The sequence below is a fragment of the Rhinichthys klamathensis genome, unplaced genomic scaffold, assembly GCF_029890125.1.
Source record: "Rhinichthys klamathensis goyatoka isolate OS25496 unplaced genomic scaffold, OSU_Roscu_1.1 h1tg000183l_1, whole genome shotgun sequence".
NCBI classification, from domain to species: domain Eukaryota; kingdom Metazoa; phylum Chordata; class Actinopteri; order Cypriniformes; family Leuciscidae; genus Rhinichthys; species Rhinichthys klamathensis.
The window spans coordinates 720,949-736,837 of record NW_026606711.1 but is presented as its reverse complement, the minus strand read 5'-3'; the positions used below and the strand labels follow the sequence as shown (position 1 = coordinate 736,837).

General features: G+C 40.4%; 1 protein-coding gene across 4 annotated transcripts in view; it reads right to left on the bottom strand.

Moving 5' to 3' along the window:
• The window catches only part of zmiz2 (zinc finger, MIZ-type containing 2), a 57,535-nt gene that overhangs the window by 13,864 nt on the left and 27,782 nt on the right, over positions 1 to 15,889 (bottom strand). For all 4 annotated transcript variants that reach the window (XM_056261473.1, XM_056261472.1, XM_056261471.1 and 1 more), the window contains exons 2-9: positions 8,374 to 8,479; positions 4,679 to 4,793; positions 3,342 to 3,535; positions 2,542 to 2,725; positions 1,726 to 1,947; positions 1,237 to 1,428; positions 504 to 602; positions 112 to 277 (exon numbers count right to left, since the gene is read on the bottom strand). In XM_056261473.1, the coding sequence (XP_056117448.1) occupies positions 112 to 277; positions 504 to 602; positions 1,237 to 1,428; positions 1,726 to 1,947; positions 2,542 to 2,725; positions 3,342 to 3,535; positions 4,679 to 4,793; positions 8,374 to 8,423 (1,222 nt within the window). In that variant the 5' untranslated portion in view covers positions 8,424 to 8,479. The remainder of the gene's footprint in view (positions 1 to 111; positions 278 to 503; positions 603 to 1,236; positions 1,429 to 1,725; positions 1,948 to 2,541; positions 2,726 to 3,341; positions 3,536 to 4,678; positions 4,794 to 8,373; positions 8,480 to 15,889) is intronic.

Genomic DNA, 15,889 nt, shown 5'->3' with positions numbered 1-15,889 from the left:
CATTTAATTTGACAATTAAACTTTTTTATTTCCATTTACATCACAGAGAATTATAAACAAGGATTCCAGAGATAGGAGGGGTGTTGTCTAACATGCAGTGCTGTGTGTTACCTGTAGGGGGCTGCAGAGAGTTGATATTGGGTTTGACGTCATGGAGGAAGGGCGATTTGACGTCTTGACCAGGGGACATATACGGAATCGAACTGCCGGGGGTCATGGGAGGAGTGGGGTTTCCTGGGAGAGGAGAGCTGGGATATCCTGGCATCGCACGTCCGGGCTGTGGAAAAAAACAAGACTTTGTTTACAAGCTGAGGCCACCAAATTATCTTTACAGTCAGATTTTCATAACCGATACTCTGCAAAAACAGATTCAGCTGTGTGGAGTTTGGACCCCAGCTGCCAAAGTCCAATCGTGGCGCTCATGAAATGGTGAAATATTAACAGGCAGCTCCAAACGACTCATGTTTCACCAAACACACATGCATGCAAGAGAGGACACCAACCCCGTTGACGGTCCCCTGGTTGAAGGTGGTGTACCCAGCGCCCGTCACTCCTGAGGACAGGCTGTTGTGGCTGTTGCCCTGTCCGTTAAACTGGTCCGCCTGTTAAGCAAACACAACTCTTTCAACATCAGACTTAAAACAGAGTGAGTCAACCCAACCCCCGGTCTAAAGTTTAGAGACCTCATTGCAATGCATTCATTAGAAAGTAGCCATAAGAGGTATCTAAAATCTTATATTTAAAATGTGGACCTGCATTCCCCAGCATGGTAAGGCACACTAGGTTGAGCATGTTAAAGTGCCAAACTACAGCGGTATGACAATGGTGATAATCTACCGCTGTAATTCCAAACCCAGAATGGAATTTAAACCACCTGGGTTGGTTCGGGTTTCACTGGTACTACCAAAAAATCTTTTCACGACTAGTTGCCTCTTTAAAGTTCATTGCTGTATTCGTCAGTATCAAATGCCAGTGTGTTTCTCTAAAAACGGCAGCTTGTTTGTCACTAATACGGACAAAAGGAACCTGTTCTTTGGGAAACATGATACTGCTTGCAGCCTGCAATGTGTTGCAATTTGCAAGTGAAAGCTTTCTGATAGCTTTCAAACGGAAAAATATGACTATAACTTTCAGAAAGTACCTAAATTGATTTGAAGTGTCTTGCTTAATCGTAGCAAAGCTTTTTTTTCAAATACTAACTGCATGTATGATCAATAATACTGATGATCTTTGTACCTTGTAGTACTGGCTGGGGTTTCCTGGTCCTGCAGGATACTGGCCCATATTGGGTTGCTGGAGGGGCATTCGGTGGGTTGGGTAAGACGGGGAAGGAGCGGACCGCTGTGGCCCAGGATGGTACTGCATGGGCTGGCCTGGGTACGGGCTCCCAGCTCCCATACCGGGACCGTACTGCTGTCCCGGAAACCCCTGTAAGAAAAGAACAACAGTCATTCCAAGATTGAAGCAAGTTGTCAGCACTATCCTCATATTTTTAGACTTTTAAATTAGGTTTTATCATGTTGAGTCCTCAAACAGAGTGTCTTTAACATCTAGTTTGTAAGTTTGACCCTAACAATAAGCCATTTGAAAAAGATTAACTTGTGCATCATATAACCTAGTGGAACAGCTTTCTTGCCGGGAGCATGTCTAGTTTTGTCTAGTTACGCATGTTTTGGAACATGACATCTGAAAGGTCAAGTTGGTGAACAGCAAGTCTCCACTTACATCGGAGTTGTAGGGGCGTTTCAAGCCCTGCTGGTGGCGTGGAGGACCCTGCTGGCCTCCTGGGTAGACGGGATGCTGGGGCAACCTTTGGCCCTGCTGTGTGTACATGGGTCCCATGGAAGGAGGTCTGGAGCCGACCATCCCGGAGGGGGCCATGCCGGGCGGCCCACGGGGTCCAGAGTGCGACAGGAACTGGGTGTTGTAAGAGGAAGCACCACCCATCTGTAGAGCAAAACAACACAGAGATCCACACCCATCAGAACCAGCGTTGGGTAACAATGGCTGGAGACGTGCCTGCTGCCGTGACTTATGGCCGTCGGGCCCTGGGCATGAAAGGGAAACGGCAACTAGGTCACCACCGTAAACAATCCAAGTCCTGTGTGGCCATGATGTCTGCCATCTAAACCCAGGCAGACAAGCGGCATGTAAAATCTGCTGGAAAAATGAGGGGAAAATACTTTGCTTTTTTTTGTTGCAATAATTAAAGCCATGATTTTGGAATCAGGGCTCGTTTATCCACATTCGTCCAGCAGGGGGCGATTTGAGCGCAATGAAATCAGAGGTTACTGTGTGTCACACAAGATTGCTGAAGTGGAGTGCAAAGCATTTACCACACAAAAAAAGATCAGCAATCAGATTAACAGCATTTAAAAAAGAAAAAAGAAAAAAAGAAAGAGATTAAAAAAGGGGACATGATTTATTTCCAAAACATTTAAGCATGGGGAGATTTATTCCAATGACCTTCCCTTTAGTGCAGTTCACATCAACAAAGGTCAACTGCACATAATGTGAACACAAATAAGTCAGGTCGCTTACCTGCCCGTAGTTCAGGTCCTGGTTTTGCTTCTCCTGGATCGCAGCGACTGTTGCCGTGGCGGTGGCGGTTGCCGTGGCTGCGGCGGCGGCTACGGCAGCAGCGGCGGCCGCTTGGGTGAAGTCGGTGGGCGGACGAACTCCATGGGGCGGCATCCCGAGGGAACCCCCTCCGTTATTGGGGTAACTAAAGAGAAGACAAACAGGTTATGTAGAGCAGTGGTTCTCAAACCTGTCCTGGGGACCCCTCACCAATGCACATTTTGCATGTCTCCCTCACCTAACACACCTGATTCAACTCATCACCTCATTAGTACAGACTGCAAGAATTGAATTGGGTGTGTCTGATGAGGGAGACATAACAAAAGGTGAAACGGAAGGGGGTCCCCCAGGCCAGGTTTGAGAACCACTGATGTAGACCATCCCATTCATGTTATAAAATGCTCAATAATGTGACCCGGCATATTTGTAGAAGGTGGCGTAAGTGGAACTGATTATTCATATTGTCGTGGCAGCAAGTGAGTGGTCTGGCGAGCCAAGGGGGGTGCTGACTGCTCCGAGTCAGTGATTCAATAGATTTATTGCGATGCAAATTGATCTTAAGGGACACAACCGTGTGAGTGTGTGTGTCTGAGTCAGCGCAGGGGTGGGACATTACAACGCTCACATCCCCCACTGTGGTGACGTCCACTCGCTGCCTGACGTCACGCAACTCCCACGAGGAGCAGAGACTAAATACAGCCACACAATCACACAGACACTCATAAACGCAGAACGCACGGACAATATTTGCTTTTCCTCACCTGCCCCCATATCCAGGTCCGGCTGGGTATCCCCCGCTGGGCCGGCCGTACATGCCCTGCTGCATGTAGCCCTTGTTGGGCTCGGGGTAGCCCTGCTGGCTCATGAACTGCGGGGAGTTCATTCCCGGGCTGTTGCCAGGCATCATGTGACCACCGGCTGAGTTTCCGCCTGGACCCATGGGAGCACCAAAAACCTGGCGAAAAGAGATTTTTTTTTGATTGAGCACATTTTTCGTTTGGTATTACTTGCTGATATATCTTACATTTGATATATTATTATTATAATACCGTATATCAACACTTTCGGGTGGAAACCTTGTATGAAACCTTGTGTCATTTATTTCATAAATCACGTAAATCTCCCTTTACGTCTGCCTGTGGGTTTTACAAATATTTAACCAATAAAAAGCATTAAAAAGAGCTTGTGACTAAACCTCGTAACTACACTGGATCCTCAAACCTCCGCCCCTCCTGTATCAAGTGCTGCACACGGCCAATCTAATGACGGACAAAACATGTATGTCCAAAATTTGCTGGTCAAAAACCTCGTAACTCCATTTGAGCTTGATTTTGGTTAAATATTAATAATCTAATGACACATGCAAGTGTCTGACCATACAGTATATAAAGCCACAGTATTAACTTTTACAACGCATTGTTCACATATCTAATTGTTTTTGTGTTTTTAAATATAAGTAGTGTGTTCAATAACATGTGAACATGGACCACAAAACCAGTCACATGGGTAATTTTTTTAAAATTGAGATTTATACATCATCTGAAAGCTTAATAAATAAGCTTTGCATTGATGTATGGTTTGTTAGGATAACATAATTAATTTTTTTGGTAACACTTTATTTTACAGTGTCATTATTACATGTTACATGTAGTTTCTAAACTAATAACTATAAATTATGTATTATTACATGCAACTGACCCTAAACCAAACCAACCCCTAATCCTAACCCTATAGTACGTACATGTAGTTACTTAACATTACTCAGTACTTAAATGTATAATTACAGTGTAACAAAGACACTTTAAAATAAAGTGTAACCCATTTTTTTAATTATTCATTCATTATTTTAATAAAATAAACTTAATTATAAAAATAATGATTTATAAGAATTTAATATTTATTAATTACTATATTTATTAATAAGTATTTCTCAATTAAACAAGAACAACTCTGAATGCGGATTCATTGACAACAACAAAATTCAAAAGAAAAATAATGTTTTGTTTGAGAACCGGACATGACGAGGACATCCCAGGAACATGCAGTGCTTTCTCTGCTTTAAGATAAACAAGCTGGTGATCTCATCACTCCTTCTTACCTGGCTGGGTGAAGGATTGGTTACCCCCCACACTGTGGTTACCACAGAGAGGGAGCCGGCAGGCTGATTGGGGCCTTGCTGCCAGGGGACAGGATCATATGGGTAAGAGGCGTCACTGCGGGGCGAGAGAAACACACAGACACCGGGGTTATTAATGCATCTGAGTGCTTCCTCTACAAAAAGCTCTTAATTCACTTTTCACTGATCTGCCTCGTATTATCCATAACCAGATCCACATTATATTCCATCTACATCTTTTGTCTTGATATGATATCAGCATATGGTGTGAAGTGTGTGTGTATATGAGAGAGAGAGAGAGAGAGAGAGAGAGAGAGAGAGAGAGAGAGAGAGAGAGAGAGAGAGAGAGAGAGAGAGAGAGAGAGAGAGAGAGAGAGAGAGAGAGAGAGAGAGAGAGAGAGAGAGAGAGAGAGAGAGAGGATCTTTCTGCGACTTCAGACGTGCCAGAGCCACATGATCTGGAGGTACTCGGCACAATGTTTCCATGGCGACTCCAGTCACTTAGAGACAGGAAAGAGTAACGATGCCAAGGGAGAGGGGGGTGAGAGAGTAAGTGTGTGTATCTACTGTTTTCTGTGTAACTGGATCAAACCAGATCGCTCTCAATAATCGCTCGCCATCTTTCCATAATTAGCCAAACTACATCACATGCTGATTAGAACATGGAAACGCACCTTAGATAGAGTCAACGGCATATTTACTATGACTTGAATTACAACGAGGCTGTGAGGGATGAATGTTCAATCACTTGTACTATGTACATCTTCATTCTGAAAAGCATGTCAAAATTAGACATGATTTACGACACTGTGCAATCTACCCCTCAAAGCCTCTTTTTCATTCGTGTCAAGTTAAATATGGTGTCTAGTCTACCCTAGTATACAATAAAGGGCAAAAATGTGCACACATATGGCTCTAACAGAACTCGCACCTACATGCATTTTACAATGCAATGCTTACAAATTTGAAAAAAGGTCTTGACGGATAGAAATGTGCCCAATAAGTCCATTAGGGACAAAAAGGATAGAACAGAGCCAAAAATGACCAATATGAGATAAAGAAGAGTTGACTGGTAACTTGTTTTATGACCTGGTCGAACCGTAACATGCAAACTTCAGTAAATATTTTAATACTTTTATTAATCGAGGATGCATCAAATTGGCTAAAAGTGACAGTAAAGATATGTATAATATTACAAAAGATTTCTATATCAGATGAATGACATTCTTCTGAATTTTCTATGCATCAAAGTATGCAGAAAAAAAGGTCATGTTTCCACAAAAATATTAAGCAGCACAACTGTTTTCAACATTGATAATAATAAGAAATGTTTCTTGAAAATCACCTAATCATCATATTAGAATGATTTCTGAAGGATCATGTGACACTGAAGACTGGAGTAATGATGCTAAAAATCCAGCTTTGATCACAGGAATAAATTACATTTTAATAGATATTAAAATAGAAGAGAGTTATTTTAAATAAAAGTACTGTTTTTACTGTATTTTTCAAATAAATGCAGCCTTGGTGAGCAGAAGAGACTTCTTACAAAAACATTTAAAAAAATTCTTACAGACAAGCCTTGCATTTTAACCAATGTACATTAGCAAAAATATATTTTTTTAAATACAAAAAGTCTCAATATACACTGAATAATGACAATATTAATATTTGAGTTTTTTGAGTACCAATACTTGCACATTCATAAGATTTCTTATAGTCTAACAAAAAGGTTTTGTTGCTTTGTCAGTTTCAGCCGCAATTCACTTGCTATATTGTGATGTATTGCAATATATTGTACACACACACATATACATATATATATGTCAAATGAAAAATCTAAGTACAGTTAAATACAGTGGCCAGTAAATCATCTCTAGTCACTACTCATTGGCAGGATTGGCAAAAAACCTTGGACACCGAAAGGGAGCATTCCAGGTAAAAGCTATCCAAGCGGCAACAAGAGTATCAAGCAAATTAAACCTGCGAGGGTTTATTGAGTGATAACTGGCTCTGAACAGCTTCTCACCCGGACTGACCCGAGACACCTCAACCCCACTGCCACATGAAAGACTCCTCTTTTTAAAGCCCTCCGCGTAGAAAGTCAAGATCCCCTTCTTGACACATTTCCACTTCGATCTGCGGCAAAGTATCCACTGGCCTGCGGCCCACAGGATATTGAGGTTCCAACAAAGGCTCAAAGCGTGCGTCTCGTTGAGGCTGGTCATTGCACTGCTTTAGCAAGTAAACAAAATGAACTTTCGGCAGCTTAGAGACATTCCATAGGAGGCAGAGGTTTCTCTTAAAGTTCCTCTGCAGGAAAACCACCAGATACCCCTTCTCTGCGAAACAGGAAACTGTGGTTTCAAAGCCAAACCCTCTAGAAGCCAATCAGCAGCTGAGAGAGGAAGCAGCCAATCAAAATAAAAAAAAACTCAACACTGAAGCTGATTGAGAGCTCTGCAAATAATAGGAGAAGATGTGGGCGTGCGGATTCAGTTTGGGCCCCAATGCATGTGCTGCTGTGGGCAATTTATCTTCAGTTTACTGCGGTGAGAGCAAAAAGACAACTTTGCATATTCAGACTGTTTGCTTCATTATTGCCTCTGAAGCAACATAATTCCATTTATGTGCTCAAATAGCACTAAAACGTATGAAAATGTGCCAAGTACACCTACCTACGAGAGCCTGCAGTGCACCATTTACTAAATATTTAAAAGACCAAATTACTATGAAAGCTTAAAATCTACTTTAAAATACCCAAAGCACATTAAGCAATTAGGTCTTTGCTGGTTTGGAGAATTAAGCACTCTTAAAAGGGTTGTTCACCCAAAAAAAAAGCTAATTCTGTCATCATTTACTCACACCCATGTCATCCAAAACCTGTATGACTTCTTTTCATCAGTGGAACACACAAGAAATAGATGTTAGGCACATGATAAAAAAATATATATATACGTAAAATAGTAATATAAACTATTTATGTGCAGCATTATCTTTCATTGGATGATTAAAATCATGTTTGACATTCTGCTTAACTTCCTTTCGTGTTCCACAGAAGAAAGTCAGTCATATGGGTCTGAAACAACACGAGGGTGAGTAAATGCCAGATAACTCAATTTTGGGTGTAATTTCCCTTTAAAAATAAAGGTACAAAAAAAGTTCCACAAAGAACTTTTAAATCTCAGGTTCTTTTGACCATCCATGTACTGGTACTTAGCTTAAAAAAAAAAACCTATAGTGTAAAATCAAGAACTTGTTTTTGGGGCCAAATAACCGTATAGCAACTTGAGGACCCGTTTACAGCCAAATGAGGTTCTTGATATGAAGAGTGAACCTGAGAACCATCAAAGAACCTTTCATTTTAAAAGTGTGCAAAAATAACCTAATTCATAAGAGTGAAATAAACACAATTGAACTGCACGCCAAGGCTAATCTCATCCAGATAAGACTGCAAAACAATTAAAACACATTGCTTCCCTGAAGCTATTACCAAACAGCAGTTAAAATATGCAAAATCAACAATCAAAACATCAGCGGTGGTGTTTCGACTGTTAGATGCAGCGCTCAGGGAAGCAGGTGTCAGTTTGAGGGGGTTTGAGAGTTCAATGTCGTTGGAGAGGAAACAGTGGGCGAGTCACACTTTGACTCGCAGTCGACGTGCAGGAGATACTGACCTGTGTGGCGTTGGAGGCAGGGCAGGTTTCATGGAGTTGATGGGGTTCATCGGAGGAACCTAGGGGTCTATGGGGCACCCCGAATCTCCTCAACCTCGCAGGCAGTCTGCAAAAGAAAGAAAGAAAGAAAGACAGACACGTTAGAGTGACGTGACTCAATCAAAACAAAGGCTCTGTTTCCGCTTCGACTCACTGAGACAGAAGCTTCTGCCGCTGTAGTGGCTTTAACCAATTTCATTCGTAGGGCTCTCAGATGGCTGCGGTTCTGCCCAGAGGCACGAGGGGTTAATCAACAACTGACTGCGCCAGCACATCTTTCTCCGTGCTTTCATAGGGTGGCTTTTGCAATCGTTTCCTCGAGTTGGAGCCTTTCCACCAATCACAGTTTAAAAAGCAGCCAGCGCCGCACACAAAGGAGCAAGATTTGACAGCATGTGGCATCTCTCGGGCTGCTGCACCGCAGTCAGTGTGTGAGAATTCTCCAGACTGCATCGCCCGAGACAAAAGCCGGTGCAAAAGAGAGAGCTTTAAACGGGTCGTAACCCGTGCGTTTCGACGTGGACGACCCGAACGCTGCGTCTTACTGCAGGATCCTCACGCTCTGCGTCGACGGAAGGAGCCGGGGTGGGAGGGAGGGAAGGACGGAGAGGGCTATTTATAGCAAAAAAGAAAAGATGTGGAAAAGCAGAGGTTCTCATGGCTGCCGCCACTTTGAGATCCGAGCCCTCTACAAAGATAGCGCCTTCAACCCCGCTCAATTATTTAAGCGATCAGGGAGCTTGTTCTGACCAAAGAGGGTGCTTCTTTGTGCGTGTCCATTTAGATTGAACAACGTTAATAATGACAACAAGACCCCCTCCGCCCCACCCCAATGCCTCTCCGTCTGTCTCCACTCTCGGGGGTGAAGCTTGATTAGCACACATGCTAATTTGCCGCCAACATCAATGGCTGTCATCCGCCCCACACCCCTAACACTGTCCCCTCAACATCCCTCTTTAGATCAGACACCAACATTAACGACACTTTTCATTCATTATTAGTGGAGAATCATTTAAAATAATGAAATAAAATAAATAAATAATAATAATTCAAATCAGTCATTTGTTCCCAACATCAATGGCTGTCATCCGCCCCACACCCCTAACACTGTCCCCTCAACATCTATCTCTTTAGATCAGACAGCAATATTAACGCCACATTTCATTAATTATTAGTGGAGAATCATGTCCCTTTTTTTGTAAAATAATAATAATCAAATCAGTAATTTGTTCCCAACATCAATGGCTGTCAGCCGCCCCACACCTCTAACACTGTCCCCTTAACATCCCTCTCTGCTTCCATTTTCTTCTCCTTCCTCACAGATTTAGGTCAGACACCCCACAGCTGCAAAAGAAAGGTGGATGAACGCTGTTGAGTCGAGGGGGGGCTGGAAGAAGAGTCACTCAGAGGAGTGACAGAGTTGATCAGAATGAGCTTCACCTACAGGGATAATGAGAGGATCGAGCGGAGGATGAAAAAGGGAGGTGGGCGGCAGCGACAAAATGAGATCCTCCATTGTCGTGTTTTGATAACCACTTGACTGAAGCAGGCTTAGCAATATTTACATGCTTGTGTGGCCGTTTTCATTAGCAATTACACCAGCTCGTCCGTGTAAAGAGACGTTTATTAAACCAGCGTCTGATTTCAGCCTCTTTGCCATGCTATACTGCAGGATTTGCCTATTTATGGTTGGCGCATGTTCTTACAACTAAGGATACATAATATATAGGTGATCAAAAACAAAAAAAAGATTTTTTTTTTTTTTGTGGTTATTATTGGTTTATTGGGTCATTAATGGAGACCCTTCATCATTTTACAAAAAGAAAAATGTCATATATCATTTTTATATATAATAAAAATTCATAAATACTAATTTCTACATGTAAACATTAAATAAATTATTATATTGCAATAAAAACAAAAATTGATTAAATAATTGGTACAAAAATAAAATAAAATAATATTTAAAAAAAACAATATTTAGACTATTCATTTAGAAAATAATGACCAATATTAGCATGCAGATTAGCATTACATTTTAATCTCAACAACATGCTGAAAAATGGCTTTTTAAAATCCAATTAATTAAAGAAATAAATCAACAGATTAATCAATTATTCAAAAATGTATCATCTCATATCGATTGTCGGATATAAGAAATATTTAGGGGTGTTTGCCCTATCAAAATTCAATGCCACAATGCTAGGGTGTTGCTAGTTTATTCTGGGTTGCTTTCTAACTGGTCCAAGAATCCAAATAGCCCACCGAAGTCTCTTGATATGATAGCAAAGACCACTAATAAAGTATCAGTTTTCCGTATTAAGCCAAAATGCTTTTTACAACTACTGGTTTTGGAGGTTGTTTCCATGAAATGCATTACCTTATAGCTCTCCAGATTAATTACTGCAGAGTGATGATCATTAATGGCGCTTAATTAGCCCAGAGCTGCTCAGCCCACCCCTGTAGTCATTAATATCTCATATTAGAACAATCCTTCAATGAAGGAGCATCTATTCAAACAGTGGACAACCTAATCTATCCGCTCTGGAAACATGATATGGTGCGTGTGAGGAACACACACACAGTTAAGGACCCCATGATATGGCTTTCTTTCCTGTGTTGACATTTCCTATTGCAACAAGTTTATGTCACAGCCATAAATCATAACTTGCTACTTGCCGTTACAATGTTACATTCTCATTTAAGAGAGCATCTGATTTGACAAAAAATTGCACACGACCCTAAGTGCAAGATGAGTCATCAGAAATATGAGTTAATTTTCCTAGTAGAGAAACACTTGTTTTTGGACTCAAGCCACAAAAATCCAATTTCAAACATGAGGTCCTTTAAAACATACCCGGGCACCAAAGTAAACATCCCAACACAACACACACACACGTGACAAGTGCAACCACAAGCCAAAGTTTGTTCAAACCTTCAGCAAATGACACACACACACACACTCTTTTGAAGCACCAGATCTTATTTTGTGCTGTGAAATAACACGGCTCAGCATCTTTGCTTATTGCTTTCACTTCACTGTGAGACGGATAACAGCACAAACAGTTCTTGCCCTGGAATGAACAGAACACACTGTTCTTTACTGCTGGGCTCCATCTGAACCCCTCCTCTCCTTTCCTCTAGTCCCACCCCTGGCCTGCACTGACCTGTTCCTTCTGGGCTTCCCTCCCTTTCTCCATCACGTGGACCATCCTTCACTTCTCGTACCATTTCGCTCACTTATAACTACTTCTGGGCACGCCAAACACTTTTAGGCCTGTCCATGTCTCTCCCTTCCAACAGGATTGTTCAGTCTGGGACAGTAGGACACAAGACGGCACCGCAGGGGTGTGACCGTTAAGGCTACGAAACGTCTCGGGTTTTTTTTTTTTTTTTTTTTTTGCCAAGCAGCACACAAAAAAGCTTGCAGGTCTTTGATTTCTGATAGGCCGTAGAAATGCCTGTGTGTCAGCGCTCTTGAAATGAAGTGCAGATTCAGCTCTCCACAGGGACTGCGCTTTCAGAGGACAGAACCTGAAACACCACAGGTTAGGAGAGTATTCGAGGAAACGATCAAGACTGGAATAAAAAGGACTATTGTACCACATCTGAATTCACATTTTCAGACTATTTTTGATGTATTTTCTGTGTCACTAGCAGTGCCAAATGGATAACACCTCTGGCTCAAAGGTGATTTGAGTTTGTTCATTAAGGCTGTGCATCACCAAGAATCTGCTGATACGATGCATATCACAATACACTACAGGGGTTACGATACGATATCTTGCGATATATATTCAGGTATTTCTTGTTTTTTTTAGGAAGAGGATCTAATTTTAGAATCAAAAATAACACCATATGATCAAAAATACTGCCAAAACAGTGAAATATTATTAACATTTAAAATAACTGTTTTCTGTGTGAATATATTTAGAAATGTAATTTATTTTAGTGATCAAAACTCGAGACTGGAGTAATGATGCTGAAAATTCAGTGTCATATGATCCTCCAGAATCATTCTAATATGCTGATTTGCTGCTCAAGAAACATTTATTAGTATAATAACAAATGTTGAAAACAGCTGTGTACAATTTTTTTCACAATTCTTGATGAATAGAAAGCTCAAAAGAACAGCATTTTGTCTGAAATAGAAAGATTTTGTAACAATGTACACTACCATTTAAAAGTTTGGGGTCAGTAAGAATTTGTTTTTGGAAAGAAATTAAATTAATACTTTTATTCAACAATGATGCAGTAAATTGATCAAAAGTTACAGCAAAGAGATTTATAATGTTACAAAAGCTTTCTATTTCAGATAAATGCTGTTCTTTTGAACTTTCATTTTTGTTGTGCGTTTATTTTACTGAACGTTAAGTGTGCAGTACATATTCTCGAAAGGCCACTCGAAAGGCAGTGCGGATGGCGTCGGGATGTTAAGTGAGCGCTCCGATTCAATGCGTTTCTCTCGAGTATTGGATTTTAGCATGGCTCTTATCGATCTTCTTGGTGGTTTCTTTATAGTGGAAGCCAAAATGATTTCACACTTCAGCTCCGTACACCACAGCGGTAGCTGGTATTATCGTCTTGTGACCTGGGTTTGCTAATGGTAATGCTAGCGATGTACCCTCGCGCTTCTCTGCACCACAGTTTACCTTCTGAGATAACGCTGAGGTCGATCTAGAGATCGAACCGAACACAAGTCACTGACACGAAAATTGAATGAAAACAAATAAATAAATAGATAGTGTTTTTGAGAATTGATATCATATTGCCAAACGTATCACATTATTTTTTTTCACAATGCTTTTTGGTGCCACTAGTGCCACAGAAACCAGTGATATTACTCTAAACAAAAACGAAAATAACAAATGAAAATAAAACTGAATAAAAAAAGAAATCGGCATTTTCATGAAACTAACTAAAATAACATACAAATACCCACAAATTAATTTTAGTTTTAAATAAACTGTAATAATAATAATACAATTTATTTTAAATAAATAAATAAATACCATTACTGGCAGCCCTAAAATACTAAAACAGAAGTAAAAAGTATGAAATTCTGGAGAAAAAAAATAATACTAAAAGCTGATTAAAACTTAACTGAAAAGAAAGAAAAAAAACTGAAAAGAACTTTAGAAAATGAAAATAAATGAATTGGAAAAAAACTAAATAAAAACTAAAATAACTAAATAAAAGGTTGCCAGAAATTACTCACTGCAGCTAAATGAATACAAACACATACTAGAGATACCCTCTATCCAAATTTTTCATTTAAATATGACATTTGTTAACATATCTGCAAAACCCGAAACCCAGGGATTTCAAGCGAAGGACAATCCCAGTGCATCAATAAGAACAGTGGTTAGCTAAAGACCCGCCTGTCCAAAAATCCACAATTCGTCTGCCAGCCAAATGGGGGAGCGCCTTGGGTCACATGGTTAGGCCTCCCCTCCCCCACGTCGCTGAAGCCGGAGCGAAGAAGCTGATGCCAAACACAGAGAGAGAGAGAGAGAGAGAGAGAGAGAGAGAGAGACAGAGAGAGAGAGAGAGAGACTGGGGGCTGGGGAAGGGGACAGAGGATTAGGAACCACAGGAAGGCTGGGCCTGATAACGCATTCCTCCACACATGTGCACACACAAACACACACAAAAACACGCACACACGCTTGCTTCTGGCTAAAAGTGTCTCAACACCAGCAATGGAGCAGCAAAGAATGTCCAGTTGAAACTTTAAGCAAGAACAGAGTATAATGAATATCATTGTGCATAAAAAAAAAAAAAGACTGCAATATACGCCTACAGACTCTGGGCTGTGAAGAACAACACTTTTACCTGAGAAATCAGGAAGATCAGAAACAAATTGCCCTATGATTGGCGTAATAAATGCATCAATGCATCCATTTCTGCAACAAAAACGTGTAAAAACAGGCCGCTGCTTGTGCCGTCAAGTGTTGCGACTTGTCAGCTGAAGTTAGAGTGCTAGGTCAGTTTTAAGTACAGATAAATTGACATTCAATGCGTCGCCCTCAGGGCAGCAAACGTCCACCACTGATCCACAAATGGAAATGTAATGAGCATAACTGTGATGAAAATGGAAATTTGATTCTTTGTAAAGAGACAAAAAAGCCAATGTTCCCAGCTCAAATCATACCTACATCGCTTCACCTTTAGGCCTTGTTGCAGATTGCATGACGCAAGTTCAGCGCCGCACAGCAAAGACTCGGTCTGACATGGAAAAATATGCAAACGTAACTTGAATCCCAGTGTTGGTCGATGGATATAGAGGAGTTGTGTTCAGGAGTGGGGAGCTCAGTATAGCACTGATGTCTGTGTGCGTAGGGCATGCCACCGAGTAGGTCAGCTGTATTTGTTCGGTGTCCAGGCCCGTGTTTGGTGCTGTTTGAATTTCTCAAACACAGAGTACTTAAAGAGTGTGTACAAGCCGGTCTGTCACCTCCCTTTGAATAAATTCATTAGTTGCAAACAGAAAGTGAAGAACAACCGGTTTTTGCACGCAGCCTCATCCTGGTGTACAACTATGAGAGCAAAGCCAGATGCCAGAGATTCAGTAGGTTTTTTAACACTCAACAGCACGTCAGCATCCAATTATTCTGAGTCAGTTTCAGTTCAAAAGTTTAACTTCAAGAGTTTGCTTAAAAGTGATTCTCAGGTGATGACAGGTGAATTTTAGCCCAATTATGATACAAAGAACTAAGTTTAAGGGATATTTCACCCAAAACTTTGAGAAACTCGCTCTATACCAGGTTTAAATAACAAATTATAAATAATTTTTTATCAATAAACGTAAACACACACATTATATATATATATATATATATATATATATATATATATGGGTCAATGACATGATGTGCATATTTTCATGTCCAAGTACATTTCCTTTTAAAATAATTTGATAAATTCATGACACTTTATTCTATGAAACCCATTAGTTTTAATTAATTTTTAGTACATTTAAATACATATTTTACGTTTTGTCATCTTAAACCCCAATATGTCAGGTGGTGCAACTGTCCCAACAAATGAACAGACTATGAAAACTATTTAAAGTGTTGTCTTAATAATAAAGCATTAAAAACTAAATACCATGGCATCACTTTAGGGTTGAAACCTTTCATTTAAACACATTTTATAAATATCAGTAGTTTTAAAGCTGTTGAGAATTGAAAAACGTTTGTCCAGCAATTTGTATATTCTCAAATGTCAGGGTGGCACAACTGCACACATGGCTCTTTTATAATGAATTGACAGGGTAATAAAAGTAAACATGATAATGTGAGCCCGACTGATCCTTGTGGCAGAGTAAAAAGGTTTGTAGATCTCAAGTCAAATACTCGTAAAAAAAAATATATAATTTTAAGTATGGGAAGGTTGGTACACTTTTCATGTCAGGTGGTACAACTATAGTATACAACTATACCACCTGACATAAAAACGTAAAAAAATAAATAAT